Source organism: Trachymyrmex septentrionalis, unplaced genomic scaffold (assembly GCF_001594115.1).
Source record: "Trachymyrmex septentrionalis isolate Tsep2-gDNA-1 unplaced genomic scaffold, Tsep1.0 scaffold107, whole genome shotgun sequence".
Taxonomy (NCBI): domain Eukaryota; kingdom Metazoa; phylum Arthropoda; class Insecta; order Hymenoptera; family Formicidae; genus Trachymyrmex; species Trachymyrmex septentrionalis.
The window spans coordinates 1,475,772-1,488,997 of NW_017304196.1; the positions used below are offsets into that span (position 1 = coordinate 1,475,772).

Consider the following 13,226-nt stretch of genomic DNA (forward strand, 5'->3'; position numbering starts at 1 on the left):
TATTACAATTTTCCACGAAACAGTGTAAGCGGGCATACTAACAATTTTTAAAGGAATATTGATTCTTTTATATAATACATTGTAATAAGAGAAGATTACGTAATAAAATCTCGATATTTTATTGACGTTGTTCAATATGCACAGACTATGGCCTGTATTCAGAACGCGCTTTTATAGAATTTCAGAGGATGCGTTTTGAGTTACGTATGAAACGCACGATGCATTATTTGTTCTTGTTGTTTCAAATAATAAAGAAAGATAAAATGATATACCGTGCGCTTCATGCGTAACTCGAAACGCATTCAGAGATAAAAGCATACTTTTATTTCTGAAATTTTATAAAGCCGGTTCTACATTAGTTGTAAGCTGATCGCAAGTTTGTTGCGACAGCCAATATGAAGCGCTGATTTTAAAATGCAAGCTTCATATTGGCTGTCGCAACAATCTTGCGATTGGCTTGCAACTAATGTAGAACCAGCTTAATAAAAGTCACGATATAAAGCTGATTTTACATTAGTATCACATCGCAGTGTCGCAAGTGTTGCGATCCAATAAATATCAAGCTAGTTTGACTCTGATTGGATCGCAACATTTGTGATGCTGCGATGTGACTAATGTAGAACCAGGTTAAGAACGGAAGGACGTTATTGCCGGATGCGGGATACCGGCCGGAAACAACACAATTCCATCATAGTTAACAGTCCGATTTCGCGTTGCGCCTTCTACACCATAAAACAGTTGCTCACACCAATTCATAGATTCATTATTACATTAAAAGTATCCGCAAATTGCGGCGTTTAAAGGGACTTGAACTCTGACCAATCGCCGCTCTTCACGACTTGACTCTTATTGTAAAGAGACTCTAGTTGTAAGCACGTTCTGACGGGCCTATGGCTTAGTTTACATTGTGTATTTAAAGATGCTTTTTTATGTTAAAGCTCAACGCTCATTTTTGACATCAAAATAAATCACGTGATAGAAATTGATAATTAATTGATAAATATCAAGCGTCAATTTTGATCACGTGAATTTTGACGCTGAAAATGAGCGTTAAGCGTTAACATGAAAAGGCATCTTAATTTGGGTAGTTTTATATTTATAAGAGAAACACGACCAATTTATGTCAGTATTGCAAAAGTACTAAAAAGTACTAGAAAAATTACTAAAAATGATGTCGTTTGCATGACAAACTATAAAATCCATCAATTATTCATTAAGCAGTTATTTTAGCGGAAATAATTTTATCATTGGCTGCTAATCACGCAATTGCAATGACCAATCAGAACACTTAACACCAGTCGCGCTTCTCTTATAAATCTATGGCCGGAATTCATAATTCGTTCTTAGGGTGAAATCATATAGTGCGGAAAAAGGCTGCGGAATAGAAAGTGCACTATTGAAACATCCAATTAGCGCTATTCGAAATAACGTTGAATAACAGGTAAAATAATCGGCTGATTAAATTAATCTCAAACGAAAACCCAGTTTTATGTTAATTGTTTAAATAGTTAATTATGACTACATTTACACTTAGTTGAGTTTAATATCATTTGGGTATCAATCATGAAACTTTATTCCTAGAATAAAAAGTGAAAAGTGAAAATTTTTACTATTGAAATTAATGGAGAAATTTTTCATTTTTCACTTTTCATTCTAAGGATAAAATTTTATGATTGATACCCTGTATAGTTATGACATTGGTCAATTATAGTTGTCCCTCGGAAGAATGAAATGACTGCGATTGGCTAGTTTTATATTTACGGATGTTATTAAATCCTATTAAGAGTGCTGTGTAAATGTAGTCAATATAACTGAGAGTTTTTAAATTTTTATATTTGATTAAAAGTAATTTCAGCAATTTTATTATATATATATACATATAAAAAATCATTTTATAGATACAATCTAAATTAAAATATTTTAATCTTAAGTGTTCAATTGTTATTCGATCTAAAAATTAATAAATGTGAACGATTTTAGAGGTGGCAACTCGAATAATATAAAAAGTATTGATATTTTCGTAAATTTAATAAGGCTTTATAAGGCGGAAGGATCAGTTACAAATAATCCGTGCGATTATTATACTCAGAATCGCGTTCAAAAACCGGCCTCGGTGGTATGCGTCATGCCGCTCATGCCATACTACGCCACGCCATACCACGCGGTTGATTTACGTTTCCCGCTTCCCAGTCATGGTCGCCCCTGGCGCGGGCGGCCATCTTGTGCGTACGGAGACTGCGCACTAGCGCACCATCGTAATTTACGACTCTCTCACGCACACGATCTTCTCTCGTTTGTTCTCGTTTCAGCAGCAGGTTTTCGTGTGAAGTACGTCATCGCGATCCGTGAGTATCAGCGAGCCTTTCCTCGACTCGGCGTATCGCTCGGCGACGGCGAGAAACGTGACCGCCGTGACTGGGAACGTCGCGTGCGCAAAAGGAACAGCACGACCGTCACGGAGGGAGAGAGAGATAGTGGGCGGAGTTTACATCTGTGTATGGTGTGAAGTTTGCGACGGAGACGCGCGTTTGTTTCGGAGTCGAGAACGACGCGTCCTCGGGAGATCGCCGTTCCCTAAAGAACGTGGATCGCACGTCAGCTTGGAGGAGGTTATGAGATCGCGAGTATAGTCACCGTGAGGTCGGGCAGCCGTAAATAACGTGGATGCGCACGCGGATAACGACGGATCGTCACGAGCGAGAGCGAGGAAGGAAGAGGGACCGTGACGCGGCGGCCGGTGCGGGAGGCAAATGCATGGGACGCTCTGATTGGCCGCGGCGGCTGCTATGGCCGCCGATTGGCGTATCGCACGCATATACCCGAGGGCACAGCACGGACGCGCACCTACACCCGCGAGCCGCATAGCAGTCGCTCGAGTGACCGAGGACAGTGAGAAGAGCGACGGAAACGGTCGGTCCGCGCGCGTCGTCGTCGCCGTCGTCGTCGTCGCCGTCGTCGCAGTTTCTTTCTGAGGTGGAAAGCTTCGTGTGCGACGTTCGTGGCGCGGATGGCTCGGAGAACGACGCTGATCTTCAGCCATAGCGAGTAAGAGCCGTAGAACCTCACCGATTATCCGAGAGGGAAAGAGAAAGACAGAGAGAGAGAGAGAGAGAGAGAGAGAGATTATATATATACATATATATATATAGATATATACATAGTGTGCTGCTCGAGGGAAGGAGTGCGGTCCGGGCGCGACGCCGACCGTCTCAATATAACCGCGTATACGTAAAATCCGACAATCCGTCAATGTTAGAGCCACCGGAGGAGATCCTATTCTCTACTTGCCCTATATTGTGTATACCAGATTTTAAAATACGATAATTAAAAGTGCATCTCCGGAGCGGAGAGTGGCACCGAGTGAGATCCGAACGAGGATAGAAGTGCATCGCCAAGCGAGAAGGTAAGCGTGCTACGGTGCGGGAGCGAGCGAGAGCGACGAAGGGAGAAGGAGACAGGAAAACGGGACGGAGTTAAAAGCGCCGTACGACACGCAGAAGGACAAAGACCGCGGCGTTGGCATAACCTCCAAGTCGTCGATCGTTTCGCGCCGCGCGTTTCGGAGATCGTTGCGCGAGTCCAAGTCACGAGGTGTTCGTTCACTGCGGGGATAGAGAAAGGGAGAGAATATATTTTTGCAAGTGTGCAACGCGCGCCTTCTACTAGAGCGACGATTCAGGCACGTTATCTGGGAAAGGGAAGAGGAGACTGCTGGAGAGAGAGAAAGCACGTGCATCATCAACATCCGGCCAGCGGCAACGTCCGTCGAGCTGGAAGATAGTCGATAGATCGAGAAGGTTAGATCTGTTCAAGTTTGTTACGCGTTCTTTCGCGACACCTGGTATACGATTATAACGCGTAGATAGATCCGTTACGTGCGTGTAGTGCGAGTAGTGCGCGCGCTCCGTCAGTCACGTTTGGGCGCCACGACGTAGCGGATATAAATAAAAAAGAAAGAAATAAATAAAGAGGAGCCCCCCCCTCCCCTCCCCCCAAGGCGACACACGGCACGCGTGTACGTATATACACGCGAACCGGGAGTGAAGTAGCGTGAGCATTCGGTTGATGGATGAGACTGGCAGGATGCTGCAACACGGAGGATCAGGTGTGGGTCTGATGGGTGGAAACCAGGGCCAGGCGGCCCAGAACACCGCCGGCTACGGCAGCATGGGCCCGGTCGACGGCACCGCGGCTCAGGGCCCCGACCAGGCGGTCGAGGCCAGGAAACAGGACATCGGCGAGATCCTGCAGCAGATCATGAACATCACGGATCAGAGTCTGGACGAGGCGCAAGCGAGGTATTTGCCGTTCTCCTATCCTCTTTCCTCCTTTTTCGCTCCGCCATTTTTTTATCTGCTTGCGCGCGGGATGCGTCCTTTGATCTTGTTCACATTGAATACCTTTTCAATACCGTATCGAATGTATTTCAATACCGAAATTTCTTCCTTTCAAATGTCTTCGAATGCCTGCTCGTTCGTCCTTGAATTTGTTTTGTTCACTTCCGGCAACTTGCAATAGCCGTCGCATATTTATGATTATTTTCTAAAACTTCACTTTCTAAAACTTTTTGAATGATTCTCGCTTTGAAAGGTAAAGTTCTTTCACTCTTAAAGATTGAAAAAATGGAGTCACTCTTTCAAATGCTACTCTCTAAATTTCTTATACATTTCTTATATATTTATTTCATGTTTACACCATCGGTTATACTTTATAGTTAAAATAAGTAGTGTCGTATTCTTAATTGCCACAACTACTTCGGCGCTAAAGTGTCCGTAAGGTCTATCAGCGTTACGTCGGAGCAGAAAATTATGTTTACGGCTCGTTAATAGCGGAATTAAAGGTTTAATGGTACTTTCGATTTACGAGGTCGATTCGTTACTACCCGGGAGGAGGAGTACTGTGTAAACGAAATTCTCATAAAAGCAAGACGATACCCGCGTATAAAATACGGTACACGCGGTTTTATTTCGGGTCCCCGGGTTACGGCGGGTTCACGGAAACGCATTAAATCGTATAGATTACAAAATGTATCCATGTTACACCGCTCGTCGGTTCTCGCAACGCCACGCAAAAAATACGTCTCGTTCGTTCTTCTTATCTCGTATATCAATTCAAAAAAGAACACGCGGTGGAGGGGGGGGGGAGGCATTTTGCACAATCTTTGCAGTTAATTATACGGTATTATAAAACGTGCAATGTGCTTATTAACGACGAGTGATAATAGTGCTTCCACTGTGTAACTGCGGGTCTCGATGTGTATACTTAGCTAATTATGCGCGTGTTATTCATTAGCGCATTAATCAGCCTGATTTATCTTACGGAATATATATCCCGGTAAACATCCTCTCTATCTTTTTATGATAATTTCATGGACCCGCGAGGCATTTGTCTAGATAGGATCTATCGATCCGCGAAGAGATTGATGCCGCGTTTCTTATTTTTTTTTTTTTTTTTTTTTTGCAATTTAACGAGTAAACAGATGTAGAGAACACGTTTTACGAAGAAAAAAAAAATAGAAACGTAGTAACCGATGATACTCCGAACTTCTTGCATTTAAACTGTCTCGTCTGTGTACACACACGCGGCTAAGTGTGGCTGCCCGTTTCACCTGGCTTCGCTCATGTATGTTAAGTTATATTAAGTACCTGTCCGCGTGTTGGACGCCCGCTACAAAGAGCGCCCAGATGTGCCTCCCACGAATACGTGCATTTTACACGGAGCGCAACAGCGAGACACTTGTAATTTTCGCGACGTGCGTTAAACGTCAGCCATTTAAATATCGCGGTCCTCAATTAAGCATACCGGCGTTGAATTAAGCGAATTGCCTTTATTAGCGCTGAGCCGCTCGCTAATTTCGGTGGCGGTAGTTATAATTTCGTGTAATTTGTATGCGGAGCGATGGTATCTAGATTTGTCTTCCTTCGTCATACGACTTTTTTCTCTCTCGAAACGAACTCTCGGGGGCAACTCTTCCGGTGGAACTTTTCAACAAGAGATACTGTGCAATACAGTGATAATTTCATCTTTGTTTAACAGTGCTACACAAAAATGTCATGATTTACTGTACGAGGAAAAAATGTCTCGATAGAGAAAAAAAAAAAGCTATCAGGACTCGTCAAATAAATAATTTCCTTGTACTAAGCAAAGTATCTTGATACAAAAAGATTTTACTCAATACAAAAAAAAAGTTATTTATTTGGCGGGTCCTAATAGTTTATTTTTTATATTAAGATGTTTTTTTTTCTCAGTGTGTTTTTTTTTTACTGGAAAGCGTCCTTTTTTTTCCCCTCGAAGGATCCGTCCCGAATTTGTCGAAAAACCCAGGTCAATCGTCTTTTGTGACTTTAGGTCTGTTCTTTGTTGTTATATCAGACTGCAAGATTTTCCTCGCTTTCGCCAAACTTTAAATATCTATTTCGTATATCTGTTTCATTTTAAGTAACAAGTGTACGCTATAATAGCCACAAAGACTTTTTATAGCGACGCCGAGCTAATCTGTTCGCGATTTGCTTGCAGAAAACACACCCTCAACTGCCACAGGATGAAGCCTGCCCTCTTTTCGGTCCTCTGCGAGATCAAGGAGAAGACAGGTGAGTGATCTTTTCTCTGCAACAACACGGGCATTTGCTCTTTTTGCCACGCTCAACTCGCACCGCTCGGATCATTAAACTTTACGTGCGGACGACTCGCCTATTTTGTACCGCGCTAACGGATGAATGGAATTTTTAAATGAATTACTTTTCGGATGTGTGACAGACAACTCTCGTTTGGCGACAGAGACTCATCTTGTCACAGAGACCGCGGATTCCAATGTATTTTCAGCCCCTCTCGTATTAGATTGGCAGTACCGCGGTATTTTTATACATATGTATTTCACGTGATGCAGAAATTGAATGTTATGAGAATGCATTATTATTTTTGCAGCGTCATTGATTATATATCTATGCTCGAGCGAAGTTTCGTTCCATTCGTCCGTGCGCGCGAGTTATTGTACGTCATAAATCATAGGTCTTATTTAAAGCGCCGACTTTCGGCGCCTAGTTGTGGTATTTGGAATTGATTTTTAAATTGCGTTTTTAACTCCCTCGGAATCGCCGATCGAAATCGGCACAGTTTCGAGACGGCCTCGGTTTTCAACGCTTTATAGTACATACGTGCAGAGAAGATTCCTGCATTCTCTTAATGTGGAAAAAAAAAATGACAGTTCGAGTGGCGCTTTACATAGTTCGGCAGTTCCTATGATACAGTTCCTAATAAAAATAAAAACAAGTTTCGCATTATTTTATAACCAAAAAAACCAAAATTTAATACATACCATATGTATTCTCTTTTAGTTTTTCAATATAAAAAGTGCAGACCTCTTTTTATATAAGGAACTGCAGAACTATGGAAAGAGAGTGCTACTGAAATTGTCCTCATATCTTATTAAAAGAATGTTGAGCTTCGCTTGTTAAGATCCGATTCTTACGATCTTTGGGTCGTTGCGACAGAAGCCTGATAATGAGCGATAAGACTGTATTTCAAGGTGTATCAACACTGAAAATCGAGCACGCCGAGAGAGACCGCCGACGCCGGGATTTAATCTCTCCGAACGTGAAAAAGATCGTAACTTGTTCATGAATAACGGGCTGTTGTGTCGCGACTCGTAAGCGTGTGCAGTAGAGCGAAGTCGAAAAATTGCGAGAGATCCCTATCTGCGACAGTGCAACTCACGTTTGACGCTCCCTTCGACCACCCTTCGGCCGCGCGACCCTTCGACCCCCTGCGAGAGAACCATTCGAAACTCGTAAACATAATTTTTATGCGATGTTTGGATTACTTTTACGCGCGGATCGAGAGACCGCGAAACGCGCAATTATTTCTGGGGGACACGATCGAGGAGGACTAAGAGACAAAGAGGGAGAAATCCGGAAAGGAAGTGGGGATGGAAGTTACGTCAAAAGTATTCGCTGCCCGTTGGGGGTGGAAGGACCACACCACACCACACCACGCCCCTCGTACTAAGTTACCCTCTTTCCCATCGCTTCTCCAGCGGTGTGTGTTTGTGCGTGTGTATGTGCATTCATACGTGCACTGACACACACACACACACACACACACAAATAGGAGACACGAGGGTGTCGTTGGCGCAGCACAGGCTGTGACGTCAACAACGACATCCCACGTTTCTGTAACATTTTGATATTTCCAAATGGGCGTTGGGTACACACGCGACGAAAGGATGTCTTTTTCGCGATCGAGAGAGAACGAGATCGCTATTGATTGTTTTTCGGAGGAATTTGGGCGTGGACGTAATCGTGTGCCTTTTACTAACGCATCTTCGAATGCCTGTGCATTTTTGTAACCCTATGCTTTTTCATTACTTTTATCCCTCCCTCGTTGTATTCTCGTTTGTCGTCATCCGGTTATACTGGGATTTTAAATTGTACTTTGCCTCGGGGCTCACGGAGATATTGACCTTTCTACTTCAGTTTTGTACAGTTAAATCATAGCAAAAAAGATCTCACGATATTTGGTTAGGAAATTGTAGTATCTGCACAGATGTTCTACGCGGAAAACTTTTTAAACTTTATTAAGGTAATTATTATTATCTAAAGAGATGAATGTGCATTTTATTAAAATGCCAAGATGTTCTCAGAATTGCCTTAATAATTTTTATGACTTTTTTTATTGACATATCCTTGAATATTTTATATATAAAAATTTACAATACGCTCGATATAATGGGTGTGTTTTCCAGCAAGAGACACCGAGTAACACACATTACATTGCTATTGTTTGCTAATGTCAAACAGAGATGATACGATCACTGTGTTTTTCGTTGGAAAGTAATATGTATACCTGGTAATATTTTGGGGGAAAAAAAAAAGAATATTTGAGACATTTCGAATTTTATTGTAGATGTATTCTACATACTAAAAAATATGGATTTAATACCATGCCGGTTTATATAATTCCCGCTGTGTTGGTGTTGATATAAACATGTGAATTTTATCAGCGTGTAATTTCACACCAGCACGGTGAGAATTATATTTATTATAATACCCATAATGTCAAATTTACATTCATATATTTTAGAGCGTATGTATACCTTTATCCTGCCGTATTTATTCCGTAAATATTTATAACTCTAGATTTTTTTATTAGAGCTCAAATAATAAATAAATAAAATAAAATGATCAATGTCTATGTGGACTGCACATTGAAGAGCACTTGATTTTTCGATGGGAGAAAAAGAGAGGAGAGGCGCGAAGAATAATAGAGGAAGTTTTTTAGTTTGAGTTTATCATAAACAAAAAGGGCGTCAAAGTATGATGAGCACTCGAGACGATGAACCGTTTTAACGGTCCTGTATCTTTTATGAGTTCCGGCCCGGCTGCGTGCAGAGTGCTACACGCGTGCGCGCGGAAAAAATGTACTGAGAGAGCTTGTCTCCTTCTCGCGTCGCACGAGAGCGGAAAAGAGACAGACGAGATAGTCATAGTCGAGTTTATGGGCGATGGCTGACGAGGCAGTGAAAAAGTACTAAACCGAGAGGAGCAGATAAACGCTATGTTAAGCAGACCGTTTTACCAGCCATTTAATATAATCTGCTCTTGCGTTCATTCTCTCGCGTGCGCCGCTCAGATAACTTTCGATCGTGACCGTACAAGGTGGGTCCGCGTTCTCCATCGTAGCTGGGGCCTTATCCCTTTGTTTGCCGCCGACGAACGTGAACGCTATTATATCTACGTACAACGTTGCGGATTTTTATTTCGCCAACAACCTTTACCCTTGTCGGCCTTTCAGCGAAGGAATCTGAATTACGCGCGAAATTACGCGAGAACTAAAATTCCCCGCTCTATGTAAAAGGCTCTATGTGAAAGTCTAAATGTGAATTACAATATTTGTTTTTAAATCTTCCAATCAGTCGCTGCGATAGCAATCGAATTGTAATATCAGAAAAGTACGAAGTTGTACGAATTCCTTGCTTTATTCGCAGGAATGAATTTCTATCGAATCGCGCAACACAAAAGTTCGTAGCGCCACCGAATTTGTATCATTTCTTTTTTGTAAAAGAATTTGTCAATTATACCATTCGATAAAGTAGAGTTTTCATTTTAACGGAGTTATGAGCGATTACAGTAAAAATGCTCCTTTTATTTAATTCGTGTTTATTCAATAATAAGAAATCTTGGAAAACGATTTTCGAAAAACGATTTTGTTGAGTAAGTTTGTTAGAAAGTAGAAAATTTTCGGAAGCTTTTTTTTTTGGATACGTGACAGGCTCAGTGAAAAGAAACTTACTCATTTGTTCAGCTCCGTAGTTTTCTATGGAAAAGTTCGGAAACTCACGAAAACTGTCAAAAGACATAGTGATCTTTCGAAAGTAGAGGTTTTAAGCTTTAAAAGCCTATTAAAAAATTTAAATGTCATTCATCTTTAACGAGAAATTGCAGCTGCTTGAATTTCGAAGTTCCATAGAGCTACGAACTTTTGTTTCGGCCTGTCACATCTCGTATTCGATAGAATAAATTTATTAAATATACCGAAGACTTGTTTTTTATTCATGAATTCACGGCTATAAATCTTGATGAAATCGCAAAATTTATTTTTAACAGAAATAAATTGAGCGGGGGAAAAAAATAATAATTTATTCCGACGTACAGTGCAAATAAATCACGCTCGACTTCCTCCGCTTTTGATGCAATTTCATCGCAATGCGCTTGCAACGGATCGGAGACCGTAATTTTATGTTGCTCCGAAATTCTAACCCGGGTATATACGATCACAAGCGGAGAATCGGGGCGATCGCATTTAACACTAATTGTACGGTGCAATTACGAGACACGCAAGCAACGAGGCAACTCGTTCGGCTCGCGTTAATGGACCGTCCTACTTCCTCGAATATCACCGTGTAATACCGATCGATCGGGGGTCCTGAGAGGCAGTCAACCTCTGACTACGATTTGTCACGGTCAAATTGGAAGAGGCGCTTTCCTTCTGTGTAACCCGCTGATCTCCAAGACCTGTTTCGGATGGAACACACCGCTCAGGACGATTTCCCGTGGGGCGCGCGTAGATCCCAAATACCGAAAGAAACGGGGGAGACGAGGCTGGCTCGAAATCCGCGGGATTTCTCTGCTCGCCTTTCAACCGTTGTCCCCCAATCCCCCTTTTCTTCACCCTCTCCCATGTGCGGACAGCTCCTCAGTCCGCATAGAGCAGCTGGCATAATTCTCGTGGTGCACTGAAGAAAAAAAAAGAAAAAGAAAAAAAAACCCCTCGAGGACGCCGTCGGAACGCCCGAACGGCGGCGAGAGGACTCCGAAATCCGACCTGATTGCACGATAAATAGTCATCTTGGTAATTATCAGGCGCACGATTGCCGGACGATGAACTTTTCGGCGCACAACACTCGGACGACCGATAAAACGAAATTAATCCGCGGGCAAAAACAGATAATTTGACCGAATAATAATCCGCGTCGCTGCCATTAATCACGAATCGGCCGATATTGATTTCGCGCGTGGCGCGCAATCCGATTGGCTGACTTTACTTACGGTCCGTCATTGCGTACGTGACGCACGTGCGTTTCGTGCGTTTCGTGCGGTGCAATCCGTTACATATTGTAGGAGGACGCCCCGTGCTGGATTAGTCCGTCTGTTCGATTTTCACACCGAGGATTTATTTCATTTAGGGCATCGCCGCCGCGCCGGCTACATCCTCGGTTCTCTGCAGTTTTCAAACAATGGCAGCTCGTACAAACAATTAAAAATCCATACTCGATTTGGCCGCTGGCCAACGATAGCTCCGTTTCCTGTCGCACACCTACGTACGTGTAACGTGCAATACACGTCCGTACGTCTGAGCCGCACAATGTTATTATCGTTGTCATCTAATAACGCCGCTCGATATTTTTTAATACAGCCCCGCCCCCTCTTTATTCAGGGGAAATCTGTTGTTTTTTTAACGCCAGTAAAAAATAATCGACTCGAGAAACGTTTTTATTCAACAACGGACGTACGAAAGAACTTTTATTCGGAGGTACGACCTTTCGCGCGCCGCGTTGCCTGATATGTTAATATTAATCCGAAAGGCGAAACGGAGCTGAGCCCACGTGAGTCTTGAGCGCATTGCGTTTTCGCTGCAACTAAACCGGCTGACCTTGATTTCGCGCAGCGCATTTCACGCTGGATTCACCCCCGTCCTTTATCTCCCGTAATTAATGGCTCCGTTTGCTTCCATTTATTACGCGAGTACGACATCGAACTGTCTTCCAACACGGCGGGTGAGCACGCTCGCGTGAACGATTAAAAATTGCTCTCGGTACATTTCCCTCGTTAATCGCGAAGAATTCACGCCGACGATCGACGAAGAAGTTATGGAATTTTAATTAAAAAAAAAAAAAAAAAACAAAAAAAAAATTTGTTTTAAGATTTATCTTAACGGAGAGCAGGGGAGCGCGCTCTGCTTCGCGTCGTCGAGAAATTCACTCGCTGAGAACGTGAAAGAAGTGCTCCTGGGAAAGGAGCGTTTCCCGGGGAAAGAATTTGATCGTATGCATCGCGTTCTGTTATTGTTGTACAATGTACGAAACGTGGCTTCGATTTTCGAGAGGTTGACGCCGCTCATTCCGGCTCCAGCTGGAATGTCGTTCCCCTAGCTTCGCTTTCCTTTTCTTTTTGTTCCGCGCCTTTCGTGCTCTCTCTCTCTCTCTCTCTCTCTCTTTGTATTTCCATCTCTGTCTCCTTCATCCATGATACTCGCATGCAGATGGGGTTCCAGCATCCCAAGGTGAACCAGAGTCCCTTGGCCCTCTCTTCCCATCTATCTCTTTCTCTCTCTCTCTCTCTCTCTCTCTCTCTCTCTCTCCGCCTCGTCGTCTCGAGTCTCAAACTTCACGGAGTCGACTAACGAGATTTGTCCGATTGGAGTGAGTCCGCCGTAATGCTCACGCACTGATTTATTGCAAAAACTTACACATTTATGGTAAATCGCGGTCTCCCTTTCGTTAGCGTAAGGAAACGTTTCTTAACGAGCACGCATTTCGTTCCCGCGTTCCTCGCGCCTTCACGAAACGAGAGAGCCTCGCTGATTCTCATGAGTCGCTTTAATTAACTTCGCCGATTACGCGTCACGTATTCGCTAATTACGGCGCGCCGTGACGAGCGAAAGACGGCCGCAATGCGCGCGAGTTATTACGCATTGTGTACCCCACAGACGCTGATAAAGACACGGCCGTA

At 43.1% G+C, this 13,226-nt stretch overlaps 1 protein-coding gene across 8 annotated transcripts in view; it reads left to right on the top strand.

Moving 5' to 3' along the window:
* Nucleotides 1-3,266: 3,266 nt before the first annotated feature.
* LOC108746328 (homeobox protein extradenticle) overlaps nt 3,267-13,226 on the top strand; it is a 52,474-nt gene continuing 42,514 nt past the window's right edge. For 6 of the 8 annotated variants that reach the window (XM_018483078.1, XM_018483053.1, XM_018483062.1 and 3 more), the window contains exons 1-2: nt 3,267-4,298; nt 6,517-6,590. In XM_018483078.1, the coding sequence (XP_018338580.1) occupies nt 4,066-4,298; nt 6,517-6,590 (307 nt within the window). In that variant the 5' untranslated portion in view covers nt 3,267-4,065. The remainder of the gene's footprint in view (nt 4,299-6,516; nt 6,591-13,226) is intronic. The other 2 variants (XM_018483044.1, XM_018483096.1) reach the window with 2 other exon arrangements.